Source organism: Panthera leo, chromosome B4 (genome assembly GCF_018350215.1).
Source record: "Panthera leo isolate Ple1 chromosome B4, P.leo_Ple1_pat1.1, whole genome shotgun sequence".
NCBI classification, from domain to species: Eukaryota; Metazoa; Chordata; class Mammalia; order Carnivora; family Felidae; genus Panthera; species Panthera leo.
The window spans coordinates 135,766,991-135,786,567 of NC_056685.1; the positions used below are offsets into that span (position 1 = coordinate 135,766,991).

At 51.1% G+C, this 19,577-nt stretch overlaps 1 protein-coding gene across 9 annotated transcripts in view; it reads right to left on the minus strand.

Moving 5' to 3' along the window:
- Positions 1-19,577, minus strand: part of EFCAB6 (EF-hand calcium binding domain 6) — a 244,357-nt gene that overhangs the window by 56,181 nt on the left and 168,599 nt on the right. For all 9 annotated transcript variants that reach the window (XM_042948058.1, XM_042948060.1, XM_042948059.1 and 6 more), the window contains 3 exons: positions 15,994-16,090; positions 10,174-10,292; positions 1,125-1,319 (listed from right to left, as the gene is read on the minus strand). In XM_042948058.1, coding sequence (XP_042803992.1) covers positions 1,125-1,319; positions 10,174-10,292; positions 15,994-16,090 — 411 coding nt within the window. The remainder of the gene's footprint in view (positions 1-1,124; positions 1,320-10,173; positions 10,293-15,993; positions 16,091-19,577) is intronic.

The following is a 19,577-nucleotide window of genomic DNA, read 5'->3' on the forward strand; positions in this document are numbered from 1 at the left end:
CAGAATCCGAAGCAGGCTCCAGGCTCCGAGCCGTCAGCACAGAGCCCGACGCAGGGCTCGAACTCACGGACCGCGAGATCAGGACCGGAGCCAACATTGGACACTTAAGTGACTGAGCCACCCAGGCACCCCATCCTGTGTTATAATTTTTTTTAAGTAGTACATTAGTAACTGGTTTTAAACTTTGAAGATAGTAATATACAGTCCCATCATCCAAATACAACCCACTACCCCTCGCACATCATCTTCTGGTCCTTGTGAACAGGTACCCACGTTTGACGTGGTTCCAGTCATGATACACTTACTGGTTAAAATGTCATTTCCAATCACCCTTTGATCACAAACATTTTCCAGTCTTCACGATGCTAACTGAACAGGCATGTAGTTTTTCATATTCCTGGGGCCATACTTTATAAGGCTTTATACTTTATACTGTGACTGGCAGGTGTCCCTTTTAGTTGTTGTTGAAGACACGCTAGAAATCGTATCTTCCAGCCACTAAACGGTTGGCTTCTACTACATTATTTCTCTGGGATAAAGTTCCCCAAGTGGAAGTACTGAGCTAAGGAATATGTCTTGTTCATTCACTCATTCATTCATTCATCCATGCATCCATTCATTCATCCATCCATTCATTCATTCATCCATGCATCCATTCATTCATTCATCCATCCATTCATTCATGAATCCATTCATCCATCCATCCATCCATTCATTCATCCATTCATTCATTCATCCATTCACCAACAGAGGTTCATGGGGTGTCTACCAGGAGTCAGGCAGTGTTCTGCACTACACGAAGACGGGCATGTCCTTCTGGAACTTGCCATCTGGTTGGGCGAGGGGTGGGTCCCGGGTGTGTAGGTTAGTAAACACCTGAAAAGTTCTCAAAGGTGACCTACAAAACAGGAATGATGTGAGGCCGTGACTGAAGACGGCTCACAGCTCTTTAACTCCTTTATAACTCTGCGACCTCGCACCCATTTCGAGAACCTACAGCAGCGAGGAGAATTTCATGACGACTTTGCCAGCACTGGGAGGTACCACTTCAAACCCACTTTGGCTGCAAGGGTACGCGTCAAACAGGTGGCCAGCTCACGGTCCCGCGATACTTACGCACTCACCTGGCCGGCGCGGCCCTGTCTGGGCTCTGCTGCGGCTGTCGGGCCTCCTCGTGCACCTGCTGTGGCTTCGTGAAATGGCCCATGAAGTTGAAGTAGTCCTCGGCATAGGGCCGATGAATGTCTGCCGAGTAGTTAATCCCCAATTTCTGTAAAAATTCTTGGTAAGTTATGTGTCCTCTTCCGTCGGTGTCATAGCTTCAGAAACAAACAGGACCCTCGTCAGTAGCCACCACGGTGTGTGGGTGCTCAGTGTTCTGACAATATCTGCACTGTTTGGGGGCAAGGTGGGGGCTCGTCTGGTTCCTCGCCACGCGGTGCGCCCTGCAGATGGGCAGCACCGCTCAACGGGGGGAGCCGGAAATGCAGAGTCTCTGGGGTCACCCAGACCTGACCTGAATCTGCATTTAACAAGATCCCTGGGTGATTCACAGGCACATCAAACTAGGAAACCTCTTATCAACAGAACGATCACACCTCACGTGAGGTGAGCTTGGCCACCCCGAGAGGGCGTCCGAATTCATGCACTTGTCATGCTGTGAGAAAGATGTCCGTGGCCACAGAAAATGAAAATCGAGCTTTCCATTCATTCAGCAGTGTGTTTTTTGTTTTTTGTTTTTTTTTTTTTATTGAGCACCTACATGTAAGGACTATATTAAGGTTTAGAAGAAAGTCCTTCAAAAAACATACTCAATCTTAAAACTCAAATAAATGAAGGCCATTTGATTCAAATTCCCCATTTCCTCTTTGAAGGGATGCCAATTACATACGACCAACGAGCGAGACCAGTAAGGAAAACAAGATAAGAATTATGCTACGTACCTTTTATGTCATTTTCTATTAGTGAGATGTTTCTGAATTATAATTCATTAAAAGAGGTGTAATGGAGGGTTTTTATCTCCCAGCATTATTCAAATAGAATAGAATTACTTCAATAAAAATTTTAAGGCAAATTGCCAATTTTCTTTAAAGGAAAAAAAAAGCATTTATTTTTACCAAAAGATCTTGGTCCTCATCTAACCGATAAAAATGCCATTTGCGGATGTGAGTTTTTCCCAGACGAACTCAAGAGTTACAAGGACCAAGCCTATATTTAAACAGCGTTGTGGGCATAATCCTCTGGCAGGCTGTTTGGACGTTTGTCTGAGCATAAGGGCGGACGGCTTTCCTTTGTGAGGCCGAGCTTCCCTCTGCTCGTTAACTGACAAGACGAGGAAAAATCTGCCGAACCCCATGCTCGCTCGCCTCTGACACACGGAGACCTTTCCACCGGCTTCAGTTGAGCAGCAATGAAGGAGATGTATTTATTTACCTGACTCTCTTGTCCTCGAGGGGTGGGGTGGTGGGTGGGGGGTGAGGGGTGGGAAGTTCAGGCAAACACTCCATGCCCCTGTGCTAAATCCTGCAGCGCGTTCCAGGCGTGGGAATGCTGTCCACCCTTCCCCAAGGCCAAGGGGGCTGTTCCCCCGAGGCGTCCACAGAACCGGAGGCCTCTCCCCCTCCCCACTCTTGCTTCTGTGCCCTACACTCTCGTAGCTTCCTTCCGCGGTGTCTGACTCTACCTGCCTTATCAGCACCCGGACCTACTTTTGTCATGTACTATCTTACAAAGGAAGGAGCTTCCCCGCCCCAGTGATCGTGAGGTGGTCCAGGGCAGAGAACTCCAAGTCAAACACAAGCTCCCAGGCCCGGAGACCCTGGCAAGGCGCTCAGCCGTTCTGGAGCTCTGTGCCCTCATCTGGGAACCGCCAAAGGCCTTCCCAGACCTAACATCTCAGATCGGCACCCGGACCGCCCCTCCGACTAGATTCATGAAAGCCTCTGAGGCCTTTCCAGGTGTCTGTTATTAGTACAACCTTCGTACTTGCAACCCCCCCCCCACCCCCCGATACCATTCTACCTGCATTCAGTGGATTTCGTTTCTAAAACAAAACAAAGTGCCACACCACCAAAGGGGGCCGGTGGGGTATCTCCTTGCCAAGGCTGGTCCTGTGATTCTTGTTGGGTAGTGACGCTCAGACGGCACAAGGCCTCTAGCAAACAGCTCTTCCTGCTACTGGGGGTAAGATTCCGGCTACAGAAAGGGCAGTGGAGTTTTCCATCGATGGACCTAGGGAGGGGTGCCACTCCTTGAGCCCCTAGGGTGATCCCAGGGCCGCGCGTCTCTCCCTGAACTGCATCAGGCCCGACCAGCCTTGGGCCAGCAGAGCGACAGAATAATGCAACTCTGGTCAAGACCCCCCTTGAATAAAGCCCCCAAGGGCTCCCCACTCCTGCAGGAGGGCTCCGGAAAGAATGGTGCAGAGACCACCCACTGACAAGCGACCCCTCTCTCCTCCTAAGTCGCAAGTGCTGTGTTTCCACCCGCCCCTGGATTCCTCTGGGGTCTGGTGAGGGTCGGTGGGTAAACGCTTAGACCAGGGCCTGGCACCCAGGGAGCACACGCCGGTGTCCTGTGGCTGCTTGACTCCCACAGGCTCAACCACGTCCTTCTTTTTGCCTCTGCATCTGTAGCACTTGCCTTCCTCCCCTGCCAGACGGCAAGTTCCTCGAGGAGCAACCACGCCGTCTTTATCTTACAAACAGACTCCCAGCGCCCGGCAACAGGCCTCCCAAAGCTTCATTATCAATACTTGTCTGTTGAGCTAAGGAAGGCAGGGGACGCGTGTTCCCCAGGAAGTGCTGCCATCCTGGCGTGTTGTGCACAAGAGACTACTGACAACAAACTCTGAATCGTGACACTTGAACTGAATGAAAAGACGCTTCTTAATTACTTCATTAATAAAGATCATAAACATTCTATTCTCATCGCAGGGGAACGGAAGACCAGATTGCACAATTGCGACTAAAATATTGTTGTGAACGTGAATAATAAGAGAGTTAATTCAGCTTACATAACCTCGCCCTTCATTATATAATCCTTTGTGTAACATTTTAAAAAATCAACTTGCCTATAAAGGTTGAATTTTAAAACGGTTCGGCAGCAGATGTGCTAGGAAAAATGTGCACATAAACAGAGGACCCATAAAAGCCTGCATTTGCATGTGGCAATGGCCACTAATTTATGATATGATCAGATTACCCTGCCCATTTATTGTACACACAGCAGTTCAGTCGCACTCATGATTCGAATAGCTTCGCACTGATTGCTTTGCTGGAAAGTCTTAGTCCTTCGTGCTCAGTTTAGGTGCTCGACTCTTGCGTCAGTGACAGGTCTACCCCCTAACACCGACCCCAGAGTCAGGGGGTCTGGGGTAAGCCCCACTGACGACTCAGGCCAGGCAGCCTGGGACACACGGAATCCTCTCCGGTGTCGCCTGTGAGGGTGGTCTGATGGCCACGGCATTCAGCAAGTCCTGGTGGAATCACGGGTTCTGGAGCCATCTGGGGCCACGATCCCTCCTCTGTGCCCCCCAGCAAGTAGTGGTCTGGCCTTCGGTAAAGCCACGCCAGGGATGGGAAATGCACCCCTTCAAAGACCGCCCGCTGGAGTGCCAGACAACCTGAATCATAAATAGTTCTTCATGCTGAGCTAGGAGCCTATGTGGCCAGTCATCTCCAAGCGCTTCCAAAACTCCTTCCCTGCCATTGTGTCCCATTCAGTCTCCTCCTTCCTAATCTCTACAGACCTTGCTCATTGGACCCCTTCAAGTCCTTTCCCACCTTGGGGCCCTCCGTGTCCAGGTGTCCCACAGCCCGATGCTCCCAGGTTCCAGGCAGGAGGCTGCCGTGGCTGAGCCGATGCCGAGGACCCAGCTTCTTGGGAACCTGAGAGTCCGGGCTGCTCCCAGGGAGCTGGTACCTTTGGCACAGGCATCTTGGCACCGTCTCTTCTTTTGATGCCGGAATACCAATATATAACTTTCTACGAAATTATGAAATGTGCAAAAATGGGGCACCAGTGATCCCCAAAGCTTTCCATCAAGTCCACTTGGTCGGCTGGCTTTATACAACTAATCATCTCTACTGTTCATCCTGAGACTTGCTTTCCTGCTTTAGTCTTCTGTGAATTTTTACGGTGTGTTTTTTTCATGGTTGTTCAGCAAAGTCTGTTTTAGATCCAAAATAGATGAATTCTGTCTGGCAAAACGAGGCTAGAGAATGTACTCAGCACGGTGCGCATGTCCCACAGTGGGTCCTGGGCAGTCCTCTCGGTGGTCCCCGTGCTGGACAGGCTCTGCCGAGACAGGCAGGGCCCTTCCTCTCCCGTCTCAGACCTGCCCCTCCTCCTGGCACCAGGCCTCTGCTCACCGGCATGCCCTTCCCCACCCCTGGCTAATGACTGTTTATTAAGACTCAGCTCAGGTGTCCTCGCGTCTCCTGGGATCCCTCCCCTGAACACGCACGCGGCTCCCACTGCCCCGCCACTGCCACCGTCGCGTTCCTTGTCTGCCCTCCCTGCTGAGCTGTGAGCCGCCTGAGAGTGAGGGCTGCCTCATCTCTGGAACCCCAGAAGCTAGCACAAGGCCTACAACGCAGGAAGTTTCAGAAACTCCCCGCTTCATGATTGTTCAGATGAATGAAGGCATGAATGAAGACGCTTCCATCTTGTGATTTATTCTTAGCGGGCTTTCCAAAACCAAACACACTGCTCCTTACAGATCCTAATTTGGCTTCAGTTAGCAGGTTTCCTTTCACACCAGCCTCCTCCAGGCTCGAACATTTTGTTCCTTTAATCCCCGATAAGCCAGTCCACGGTATGGCTCGCTTAACTCCCAGGTGCTCCCCGATCTGTCCGGCCCCTGTGCCCGAGCAGGGCAGCGGACCAGCCCCAGGCCGCAGGCAGGAGGGTATCACCTGGGGCTGAAGCCCGCCAAAGCCCGTGTGATCCTGTGGTTCCGCAGACGCCCCCCGCTGAGACAAGGCAGCCACAGGCTGGAAGCTGGCCAGATCCCCAAATCACCGCTTGGGAGAGAAGCGTCCAGAAGAGATGCTACACGTGCTATAGATGTAGGATGAGTAAGAAACAAAACGGAGAAACAAAACTTCGATGTGCTGCGCCACTGCGATTTGGGGGTTAATTCATTAATTTACTTCCACAGCATAAACGAGACCCTCCAGACTCATCTGAGGCTCTAAACTAATGTACTTCACAGGTGCTTAATAAATGTTGAGTGAATAATGGATGCTATTTTTTTTTCCTTGTCTGTATTCTACCCTATTTTTAAATTTTGTATTTTTGAAAGAGCAGATGTTATTTGTCCGCTCACGTCCACCTACCCACGTCGGGGGGCTTTCCTATTCCGACAGTCGGACCCCCCGGGCTGACAGAGCGTGTCACAGCGGTCCCAGCTCCCTCTGGGTGGGGGAGAACGCCCCTCCCATTGCTCGGGCGACCGAAGGAGGCTCCTGGTGCCTAGACAACCCATGGCTGGCCAGCCCCCTGTCGCCGGCTCAGCGCCTCCCGCCCTGTGGTCCAGAGCCGGACCAGGGGCGCGAAGCAGGGCGGGGAACCTGCCATTGCCAGCAAAGACCGAGCGGTTGAGAGGAACAGGCCAGAAGGGTGAGTGAGGGTGAGGACGACCAGCTGAGACCACGATGGGTGGAAAAGTCACACTACCAGGTCACCATTTATCATTACAGCTGCTTTGCTGTTGTCTTGTCTTTTCCTTTACGCTCTTCCAGATTTTCTGAGACTTCTAAAACGAGTGTTGCATTAACAGTGCAATCAGGAAAGAGTCTCAAATCTGTATCATCTTTTTGCGACCACTTTTTACGCTTATGTACGCCAGGTATTCCACATATATTATTTGGTCCCCGTTGCCATCCCATTTGATAGATGACTGAAGCCCGGAGAAGGCGAGCCACGGGCCCGGGGTCACACAGCTCAGTCTGGGGCACCACGGGACAAGGTGCAGCCCTCACTAGACCACAGCCCTTAGCCGCAGGCTACCCAGCCACCTACGTTGTCTTCCCAACTTCCGCAGGGGCATCCGATCTCCTCACACGGCCTCTCCCTCCGGGCCGCTAAGGCTCACTTCTCTTCCTAAATCTCCCTCACACCTGTCACTTCCTCCCCAGTCCTCCCTCCACTGCCAGGAAAGCTCACCACGTCCTCTCACTTGGCCTGCTGACCTCTGTGCCGCCCACCCAGTCTCCTGTAATTCATCCTCCCCACTGTGGCCAGAGTGATCTTTCTAGAACGCAGGGCTGCCTAGGTCTTTCCCTGCTAGCCACCTGGCCTTACGACAGCGTCCCTACCTCATCCTGCCCTTCGTGATCTGGTCCAGCGGACGAGCAGGCCCGCTCTCCCGCACAGCCCAGGCTGCCTACGTCCCGGCCACTCAGGTCAATCCGCGGTCCTGGGACGTGAATCCCTCCTTGGCCCGTCAGCTGGATGTTCACGCGGCGGCATTCAACCTCGTGCCCATCCTTCAGCACATCTTCCAAGTTACCCGCCGGCTGCTCCCGGGGAGGTGGGCCCGGGCAGAAGGCAGGAAGAGGGCAGTCCCGGCTGTGTCCGGTGCGCCTCCCGCCGTGGCCGTGGTTCCTGCTCCGCACAGTGGCTGAGATTCTAGCAGATTCGGAGGCAGCCTTGGGGTGAGATGCCTCCAGAAATGCCCCGTTTCCCATTTGTCCTCCAGTCCCAGGTTAGAGAGCGGTTTCCTGATCTCTGGTTCACCCTCTTCCTCTTCCTCTTCTAGCCCAGGGGGCGGCAGCCTCTGGCCTGTAATACCACAATCCACCCCCCACCCCCCCCCGCCCAGGCTTCCGGTCCTTTGACCTCTTTGTCGTCCGTCACTGCCTTAAGCCCCACTTGGCCAGAAATAGTAGAGTGGTTTCTGCTTTCCTGCCCAGATACTGGTGTCTAACATTCCTGAAGTTTCCTTTGTCTCAAATGCCCCTCTTCCTCATCCCTCGGGGGTAGTTCCACCTGTGGCAGACGTCACCACTGAGTTCCCCTGTCACCGTGTCTTTTAGCCCGGGACACAACTCCAAGACTGCTTCTCCCAGCCTGCCCCGTAGTGGGCGCGGCCGCGTGAAAGGACTCTGGCCAACAGAACTCGGGGAAGGTGACGGCCGCGTTCCCAGGCCTGGTGTCACGACAGCTCCAGGGGGTGGTGGGGCTCCTGGTCCACGCAGCGGCTTGTGGGCAGACCCCCCACGACGCCCACGCTAGATCAGGACACCCTTGTCAGTCACCGCGGCTGGCCTCCCCTGACCGACACGTGCAGCAAACTTAGCGGAGCAGAGCGAGGCCCAGAGAAGTTAAGTAACTTGACAGAGGCCCCGCAGCTGTGAGGACGGAGGCAGGAGCCATGGCCACCTGTCTGGCAGCGGGGCGCCCTCCCTTTGGGTCCCTCAGCACCCGTGGCGGGCAGTCGGCGGACAAATGCAGAAGCAGTTCTGACTTCATCAGTCGTCAGGGCAGACGTGTGTACGTTTAATCATGTCCATAAACGTATAAAGAAACTTGAGCCAGAAGCGGCAGGGAGTGTCTCACTCCCACTGAGACGGACACGTGCTCTATCCCCCCTTCAGGAAGACGAGTGAGCGTGCCCTTCTTCTCCCCCTCGAGGGGGACACTTGGCCCCAACACCCCTCTTTCCCGTGCCCCACACCCAGCCCGGGAACTCGTCCCGCCCCACTGGGATGGAGACGACAGTCTCTGGGCCCACCCATCCCTTCTCTGAACGTTCCCTGACCCATCTTCCTGAAGCGTGGCTGGGTGATCAGCCTTCGCTAGTCCCGAATGCCCGGCTGATATAATGCCTGAAGACCAGGGCTTTGGGGCCCTGGTGGCCTCACCCCTCCTTTCTCACCCTGGGAGCCCTTGGCCAGCACTCATGGAATGTCTCACCGACATCCCATGGGTGAGGGGATCCCCCTTCTCCCTGACCCCCGGGAGCTATTTCAACCTCCCTCCGACCGCGACAGCTTCCTGTTCCTCCACACACCCTCCCCGCCCCCACCTGCCGCTCCTGCTTTTACTCCCTCTTTCCTCCACACGTTCCCTCCTCTGGCATTTATCATGGCGACACTGTGCCCCCGCATATGGGCGACTGCTTGTATCCCCTGACAGGTCCTCGAGTATTGAGACCACACAGTCGTCTTTGGATCATCCAAAAGACTGGGGAGCCCAATCTTCTGGTTACTCAGTGGGACCCACTCATTTAATCTACTGAAAGAGAATATGAATAAGGAGAGCCTCAACTGGCCCTGTGTTGGAGCTGATCTAAAAAAGAATAAGGATTTTATAAGAACTTCAAGTTGCTTTTCTAAATTAGACACAAAACAGCCCACCTCATTCTAAACTCGGCCAACATTTCAGCCTTCCACTTTGAACAGATGAAAAGCTAAAAAATTACATGAGCTGCTCCGTGCGCTTGCCCCTGGGGGGATGCACAATAGTGTGCACCGTCCTGCGGGGACGGGAGCGGCAACCAACACACGACGAGGACGGAGGTAATTCAAAGATGGATCTGGAACTCGGAAATTGACCGCATTGTTAGTGCACCCGGAAACTCAGGCCCCCACGCGGGGGATACTGCAACTGGGGGCCTGATTCAAGAACAGCTGAATCTAAAATACTTTTTGAAAAATGTAACCGATATTAGATATTATTTTCCGTCTAAGACACCCTCGGGAAACTACCCCAAGTTGCCAAAAGTTTGGTTATTTTCTTTCAACGAATTCCTTATCTACAAAAAACAGTTGTGCGACATTGATTTCCGTCTGCAGGTGATGGGGAGAGACTGCTTCTCCCCACACCCCTGGCAGGACTGTCTGCTGAGCTAGTTGCGTTAGGATTGCGTTTGGGGAGTGACGTCGCTTTCTAAAGTGATATAAGGATGGGCTTGAACTCCTGGTTCCCTGGAAATGCAAACATCTTAAGTCTGGTATCGATGATGAGGGTTTACCCTGATTCTCCATGTTCCCGGAGACCAGCCTCTATGGGGAGGAAGGGCAGCAGACAGACACAACCAGAGGAAACCATTCCTAGCTGAGCACCTTGCCCCCTAGCACAGAGCAAGGCTGGTGCTGAATTTGCAGCAGCCGGCAACCTGGGACCCTCGGGATGGAAGGGGGTCGACTGGTGGATGCCACTTACCTCATCCAGAGCTTTTCAAATTCCCTCGGTGTTAGAGGAATATCAAAACCGTACAGCGCGTTCTTTATATCCCGCCGCCGAAGAATGCCGTTGCCCTCACTGTCGGTTTCTATAAAATTCTACAATATTACAAGACGACAATTAGTAACCTACACAGTGTGCTCGTGGTAGTTTAGAGGATTGTCCACAGCCAATACCTGGAACAACAGAAGACGTGTCTCTCCCCTCTCTACCTGCTTAATTACTTTTCAGTCAAAGCTCCAGATACCCTCGCCGTTTCGGTAAAGAAGGTGACCGAGCAAAACGCAAACAATTGTCATGAACTGGAAGGGGCTGGTTTCTGGGTGATGAGTGGTCTCAGGTGTATGACCCGGCCAACAACTTGGGCTCAAGAGCTATTAGAAATGAGGGTCCCAGAGCCTGGGGATTGAGACAGTAGCCCACGCTGCTGGAGGTGGTCATCTTGACAACGCAGCAGACTTGGTCCTCTGGTTGTAAGACAGGGATGAGGCACGCGAGACCCCAGCTCTGATGACGCGATGATACGGTAGCTTTATTTTTTTAAGTTTAATTATTTATGTTGGGGGGGAAGGGGCAGAGAGAGAGGAAGAGAGAGACTCGAAAGCAGGCTCCACGCCTCTGAGCAGAGCCCGACGTGGGGCTCGAACTCACGAACCGTGAGATCGTGACCTGAGCCGAAATCAAGAGCCGCACGCTTAACCCGCCGAGCCACCCAGGCGCCCCAATACGGTACCTTTTTAATGTCCCCGAGGGATGCAAAAGGTATCTGGGGAATTTTCGGCCTGTTAAGAGGGCCACAGACTAGCAGGTAATGTGTGGCACTCGGCACTGACTTAAACTGTTTGGAAGTAATAGCTCCTCTGACCCTCTTCCTCGCAACACCGTGAGGTAGATGCAGGAGCACGTCTAGAAAGTCCTCTGCAAGCATCACAATCCATGGTGAAGGCAGAGACATTCCCTTTAAGACCAGGAACAGGCAAGGTCTCCGCTGCCCTCTTTTCCACGTTGTACTGGAGGTATCAGCCAGGGTAGTCAAGCAAGAAAAAGGAATAAAAGGTAAAAAACAGGACAGGAAGAAATACAGCTGTCGTTATTCACAGACGACGTGGCTGGATACGTAAGAAAGATCCACAAATGAATTACTATGCTAAGAGAATTTAGCAAGAAGTCTGGATTTCAGGTCAATAGGCAAGATCATTCATGTTCTTACATATCAGGCACAGAGAACAAATTTTAAAAAATATTTATAATAGCATCAAAAATAGAAAGTCTTAGGAATAAACCTTTTTCTAAGTTTATTTATTTTGAGAAAGAGAGAGAGAGAGAGAGGGAGGGAGAGAACAAGTGGGGGAGGGACAGAGAGAAGGAGAGAGAGAATCCCAAGTGCGCTCTATGCTGACAGGTTTAAACTCACAAACCATGAGATCTTGACCCGAGCCAAAGTCAGACACTCAACTGACTGAGCCACACAGGTGCCCCATCCCAGGGAATAAACCTTACGAGTGATCGTAAGACCGCTACACAGAAAAGTATAAAAATTTATCGAAAGATATTTAAAGATATCAGAATAAATGGAGACACACCATGCTCGTGAACTGGAAGACTCAAAATTGTAACGACGGCATTTCTCTCCAAACGCTTTGTTGCCTTGTGGAATTTGACAAACTGATTCGTAAACTCTCAAAGGACAGGAGGAGGGACTTGCCTACCAGCTGATCAAGACATATTACCGAGTTACTGTGATTACAGTGATGTGGTAAAGGTGCCAAGACAGACAAACTGACCCGGGGAACAGAGTGAGGAGCCCAGAGACACCCGCAGGCCTCGAGGCAGGACAGTGGTGATGCCATACGTCAGGGGGAGAAGGATGGGCTTTACGGGGGCTAGACAACCGGGTCTCCATATGGAAGAGTGGGAGTGAACCCCTGCCTCACAACACATAGGTGACACGTGGTGTGGATTTCAAGACCAGGATGGGAAAGGCTTCACTGGAGAGCTGCTGAAAGGTCTTCATGACTTCAGATGAAACACAGATTCTTGGGCGAGACCTACAGGAAATGTTAACACATTTCACATTTGACTCTATCAACAAGAAGAACCCGGGGCGCCTGGACGGTTCAGTCAGTCAGGTGTTGGACTTCGGCTCGGGTCACGATCTCACAGTTCGTGGGCTCGACCCCCGCGTCGGGCTCTGTGCTGACAGCTCGGATCCAGATTCTGTGTCTCCTTCTCTCTCTGCCCCTCCCCTGCTTACTCCCTGGTCTCTGTCTCTTAAAAGCGAATAAACATTTAAAAAAAATTTTTTTAACGAACTTATATCTACCAAAAGATATCGTATGAAAAGGGTGCAAACACAGAACACAAACTGGGATTAGTGACTCGCACCACGTATCATTGACAAAAGACTAGCAGCCAAACCGTGGTACGAGTTCCTATCGACCAATGAGAAATCACCAGAGAGCCCAGTGAGAAAACCAACGAGCAGGCCCTTCATGGAGAAAGGAAACCTGCCTCAGGAATAAACGAAAAGATACTCACCGCTCACGAGTAACCAACACACGCTACCTAAAACTAGAATGACACGCTGTTACGCATCCACTAGGGAGGAGGAAGCGGAGTCTGACAGCACCGAGGGCCACACAGTAGAGCTGAGCGGCTGTGTCTGAAGCCCCTGCCTCACAAAGCCAAGGCCGGTCACCGCCTGGCCCTTGATGCAAAGTGTGTGCGGCGCTAAGACATTGAGAGTGTTCTCCTCCTTCTTCTGGATGGCGGGTTACACGGTGGGATACAACTTGGGATACGCGGTGACTACCTTAAACGTACCTAAGCTACGCATGTATATTATTATTGTATGTATTACTACATACGCTATATGCATTCATGCATATTATACACATACAAATACACACGTTATATATATATATAATATATATAATATGTATTACTATTACATTGCACTGTAGAGTGACAACTTGAAAAATGAGCTTTAAAAAAAGCTCCTTCAATTATAATACAATTCTTTAGCACTCTTATTGGTGCTTATACCACAAGTCTCTTGGGAACAGAGACCGTGTCTTTTTTTTTTTTTTTGGTCGCTGTGTCTTTAATATCTTGCAACAGTGCATAGTTAATTCATAATAATGTTTGCTGAAGAAATCGATGACCTTATTTTCCAAACATACTTAAACGGAAGTGAGCCTGTTAAGCTGCCCAGAATAGGCCGACTGCGGGTGCGTCCAAGAGATCGGCTGGTGGTGTCCTTGGCCGAGCCCGGCTGAGTGGCCAGCCGGGGACCCTCGCTGAGGACAGCTAGAGGACGCAGTACCTGACTTGTTCAAGTTCCAAATGCAGTTTTACTGGGACCACATCCTTTCCGACATTCGCGGGTCTTTTTGGCGAACCCACAGAAGTGCCCAGAGAGGAGACAAATGCCACGTGTCTGCCACGACCCAGAAGGGAAGGGCAAGGCTGTGCTGGATGGTAGGAGAACACCCGCCTCGTCACCAGGCGTCCGTCATTAATGCGTCTTATCTATGCGTCACCCTACTCTCTGCAGGTTTGGGATTCAGAACGAATCCCAAAAAGCTTTAGAGCTTTTTTCAAGATAAATTGAGAGAGTGGGAGAAATGTCCGATCGAATACTAATAAAACACACAGGGGCACGCAGTCCCGCGGGGGGCCGAGAGAGGTGTGAGGCCCGGCACGAAGTGACGCTTGACCCCCTACAAAGTGGCTCCACATGCCCCTGCTGATTCCTCTTCCTCCGTAAGCCTCCAAGTCTTCTTCCCTTCCCACACTTCCACCAGGCTCCCTTCTAGAAGGGACGGACCCGAGGCTGCTGGCTTAGCAGCAGAGCACTCCAGGGTCCCCACACCTCCCCTAAACACACTTGGGGTTCTGCAGAACATCAGGGATAAAGATGGTCATGAGAGGCCACGGGAATCGGTGTGGAGAGGAGGGGCGCCTGGGGGGCTCAGTCGGTTGAGCTCAGGTCATGATCTCACAGTTTTGTGAGTTCGAGCCCCGCATCGGGTTCTGTGCTGGCAGCACGGAGCCTGCTTGGGATTCTCTCTCTCCCCTCTCTCTCCCCCCGCCCCACTCTCCCTCTCTCTAAATAAAAACAAAAACAAAGTATGGAGAGGTAAGTGCAGAGGACGTGCTCAAGGGAGTGAACACAGACAGAGAGGGTCACCGAGCCCGAGAGGGGGCAGGTCCAGACAGGGAGTGGAGGAGGCCCGACAGAGCCGTGGCAGGGCCAGGGGAGGAAGCATTCCAGGAAGTACGGATGCAACAAGGCAGAAACAAAGGCCTCCGGCAGCCTGTTCACTTTCCCCACGGCGCCCACCTGCTTTGTTAATAAGCTGCCTTTGTTTCTTAACCGCCACCTCTCCTGGTCTGTGAGCTCCGAAGGCTGGAAGAAGATGGGTCTTCGTTACCACCGAACCCCCAGCACAAACCCACGTACCCCGGAGATGTGCTGCGCGACATTCATCAGAGCAGGGCAGGACGAATCCAGGAAGGGCCTGGAAGGGGCCGTGGGAGCCCCTGGGTCCACGGAGGGCAGCATCAGCAGAGGGGGCATTATAGGGGCAGGAGGAAGAGTGGACAGAAATAGCAGGGAGGAGGGGAGAGGCAGGCCCAGAGAAGCTGGGGTGCAGGGTGTGGAGGATGATGTCACGCAGTGAGCTCGGCCCTCTCCGGGCTGCCATGCCCATGTGGTCGCAGAGTACAGCCCAGGGCTGGCCCCGCACTCCCGCAGGGCGGCTCGGGAGGGCCAGCCCTACCCGTGGGAGCGGGAGGACTCCGTGTGATTTGCCACCCTGAGCCGCACCGTCAACTCTGACGGCAGGGGCCTGGGGAGAGGCAGCCCAGGGGCGGCACAGGACTGACAAGACAGAACTTCACATCGGACACACGCCAAGAGAGGCAAACATCCAAAGAAAATGACCAGATGAAACAAAGTGGAGGCGTTCTTCACAACAATGTGAAAATCCTTCCGGGAGCGTCGGCTTGGCTCCATCGGTTAAGCGTCCGACCCGATTTCGTCTCAGGTCATGATCTCGCGGTTCGTGGGATCAATCGAGAGCCCCACGTCGGGCTCTGCGCTGACAGTGCGGGACCTGCTTAGGATTCTTGCTTTCTCTGACCCTCCCCTACTCGTGCTCTCTTTCTCTCTCAAAGTAAATAAACTTAAAAAAAAAAAAAAAAAGAAAATTCTTCCACAGTGCAGTTTGAAAGACATTTCCTAAGGTGAAGGTGTTGTGTCCTTGTTGTGTTATGAAATGATCACCCACTCCTGGACGAACTCAGTCCCGCAGGCTCCGTTCTACTGTCCTGTGGGTACAACTGTCATTAGATTATGCGCCCATCTCAACACCAAATTGGTTTACACGATTGCCCATCTACAGCATTCACCTTCAAAATGTGCTTTCTATCGTTTTGGAAGACAGGAAGAAATCCCACCTACCCAGAAATGCAGGTTTTGAATGGGGTAAAAATAATATGACGGGGTTCTTTTTTTCTTTCTTTAAAATTTTTAATTCATATCAAACCTGAGATACATCTAGGAATTTCTGTCCACGTAACTCTTACAAATACTCCTTTTTCTAAACATCAGTTGACCTCGGATGGGACAATTTATGCTGAAAAAGTATTTTAGCAATAAAAGGAGTCACCAGTTGGGTATAGAACATTGTTTTCCCATCTCAGCGACGGGATCTAAACAGCTTGATTATCCCAATGATCTGAGAACACTGAAATAGATTTCCTTTCCTTTTAAGGAAATAATCGTTTTCTTACCTTAGATAAGTCTGACCATCTGGTTTTTGCTTTGGTAGCAAGATACTGATGAGCCTGCTCACAAGCTAGTTCTGAATCTGCGACCTTCTGTTTTGGTCTTGAAAGAAAAATAAATAAATAAATAAGTAAATAAGTAAATAAATAAATAAATAACTGTGTTTAAATTTAATGGACTCATTAATCTCCCAAGGGGTTCCCCATCCCCGTTTGTTTCAAAGATACCGTTAAAGTCTGTTATTTCACATCTGGTCTAACTTAATTCTCAAAATACAGTCTTATTTCCCCAGCTGCATGTTAGGGAAGTCTTCTTAAATTTTATAAGTCCTTGTTTATTTTCAGATAAATGCTGTTCAACTTTCTCTGCCACTCACAAAACAAACAGGGCTCATTTCTTCTCAGAAGGGGAAAAAAACACCATAGAACAGTGAAGCCTCTTCAGAAGAAAACAACCACAAACTTTTATTTCTGAATTGGCGAATCGGAATAATAATGCAGACTAAGAAACGGTTCAGGAACACGGGGCGGGGGTGGGGGGGGGCATCGCTTTCTCGGTCCCAGCTACTGTTCAAAGGTTGGGCTCAAGTATGTAAAATGATCAAAATTCTGTTTATTTCCTCCTAGGATGATGGACGCCAAAGACACTTTAAAAAAATGCCCCACGCTTAACACCGTGGCTAAGCCCTGGATTCCTCCACTCGAAGGACGGGGGCGGATAAAATCTGTAAAACCCCTCCCCACTTCTTTTTCTGTAATTGCTCTGCTCCTCGGAGCACCTATCCCTCCCTTTCTGGCAACTTGAGCTGTTTTCCACATCCAGATCTGCATCTGAAATATTTTCCCTGCAGATATCAGGGCGCTCAGCACATTCCCCTGGCAAAACTGACCATATCCACATCACCCGACAGTTTCCTGAAATGGGACCACATCTGAGACCCCCACCTGGAACCTGCTCTTACTCACAGGCATGTTGGGTGCTAAGCGCATCTTGCCACCGGACCGAGGCCCATAGAGACCCCAATATAAATTTCTCCTGAAGGGTCCCCAGAAGACCAGTGTGGGGGATGGACAGCAAGCAAGCCCCACAGAGCCCCTTTAAAGAAGCATTATTTACGCTTCTGCAAATGAACCGCATATAAGAAAAAAAGTCTAAGGTCAACCAGTATGCTGCCAGTTGAGAAAATGCAGGGATTTGTGTGTTGCAAACAATGGAGGTCAAAGGCTTACACAATCCCCCTAGAAGGGCCGCTTTGAACGTGACCCTCTGTATGTGACACTCAGGTCGGCAGCACCGTGTGGGTTTCTCAGGTGCTGATGGCCACCACGAGGTCAGTGACCAGCGGGTGCTGAGCACAGCCAGTCAAGTGACACATGCCGGCATTACCATCCCACTCTGCGAAAGAGGAAGCTGTGTTTTCGGGAAATTAACCAACCTGCCAAATGACACAGCCAGGACCTGGAAACCATCTGGTTTTTATCTGAAGCTACAGGTTTGCTGCCCCTGTAAGTTCACTCTTCGTAGGAAAAGATCCCTGAAATATTACACTTCACAGAGGTGAGGGACACCTCTGGTTTTTACGCACCGGGGGTCTTCTTTCCACTTAGCATTTCTGTTTCTGTTCAACAAACGCAGCATTGCCCAGTGCGTGGCTGGAGCGCCGGGCTCGGTGTGAAGGCTGGAAAAGTGGAGCTGTGGCTCCCGCCCACCAGACAAGGCTCCCCTGGAAGTTCCACCCTGGCACGCATTTCAGAAGCAGACGGCAAGCCAGGTCACGGCAACCCGAATCAACAAAGCAAGCGGCAATCAGTGTTCTTCATGTGGCTTCTTCAAATCCCTTCCAACACGCTCTGCTGCCCCCGGACAGCTGTCCTGGACCGCTCCTCAAGTTCCTTGATGACTGACGGTGCCCAGAGCCCCCGAGTCACCAGGTGCATTGGTATCCATGATTACACCCAAAACCTACACTGGGCTATACTGGGCCACATAGCGTCTTATTTTAAGCAGCTCTTCTTTGGCGAATTACGTAAACTGTGACCCCCACAGTTTGGCGAGCACAAACTCCTACATTGCTACCGTTGAACCAGACCAAATGAGGGCTTTCCCAGTTTCATTTTCCCTCCTGGAAAATGCCAGCTCATGGGGGTACACGGTAAACTATGGCGGGCACGCCTCCCTTTATTAAGAGCCCACCCCGATCTTTAAATTCACCAATTACTTCTATATTGCTGAATCCAGGGGTCTTCGCTGACTTGTGTGTTCCATGTGCCCCTATTAACCATCTCTCCCCTCTCTGGTTGCCTTCATCATGCTGCGCTTTAAGGGACACCACGTGTTGGAATACCAATCCTGGGGCCGTGTGAACGTGTGCCTTCAGTGAGTGTGGTTTTCCCTCCCCACCTGGCTCCCCCAAACCTTGACCACTCCTCTCTCTTTCCACCCCAAAGTTTATTTACTCTTCTGAAAGGTCATCCCTTCTCATGTCCCCAGCCATGCCTTCCTGCCATTTATCCACACATCTGTACCGCTGGGGCTGTAATCTCCTCACCTACTTTTCTGTTCCATCTCTCTCCAACTGACTACTGGACTTCACAGAATCATGGAATTTCCAGGGTGGAAAGGGATCCAAAGGTCAACCAATCTAATCCTCTGTCACTAGTTCACCACTAAACGTTTGGGAAGGTTGGGGGGACTAGGTTGCATTTTCACAATTATTGCTTAAGAGGACTGTAGGTCCTAATAATGATGCCTAGTCCCCTGTCTTCACCTTAAGTTCCTCCTAAATCCAACCTGCACCCACAGGACTCACCTGAACTCCCCCCAAAGGATAGAGATTCTGAGGGGCATGTTCTGTGTCTGCAAAGTCAGCGAACCCAAACTGATCTCGCTATCTAAACACATATCTGAACGGCCTCCACCAACCCAATTTCTTTTCTAGGCGTAAGTCTTGAATGTTTTCTCAGTGAGCCAGGCTCAAACCAGGGACACCTATGATTTTCCCACCCATTTCTCCCCGTCCCATTTTATATACTTGTCTCCTCAAGAGATCAGAAGGTTTTTCTATGGCCTTTTCCAAAAGTTACTGATTGCCTCTATTGCCTGACTCTTTAGATCTTGATAGTCAGGGAGACCCAGCCTTGTTATCAGCCAGTCTGTCCGATGCAAACATATATGACCTCTTACTCTGTGCTGCTCTGGGTTCTGTAGACACACTGACCAGCGATGTGGACAGAGCCCACATCCTCAAGGAACTCATACCATGATTGTGGGAACTTACAGCAACATGTGGAAAATGAATGAATCAGATAACTTGGGATATGAATGTGACCAAGAGTGATGGGTGAGAGGGGACGTTTCAGCTAAGAAGGCCAGGGAGCGGCTCTCTGAGGCATGAGTGGTGATGAGGCAGCTGTGTGATCACAGGGACCAGCACTCCAGGCAGGGCAAGAGTCCTTGTCCCTCTTGTCCAGCTAAGATGGAGAAGGCACACACTGCACCCTCTCTCCCCCACTGATTACAACTAAAAGCTCTCGACAGAATACAAGAAGTAATTCTGAGGACACCAAAAAGTAAATAATAGAAAGATGAT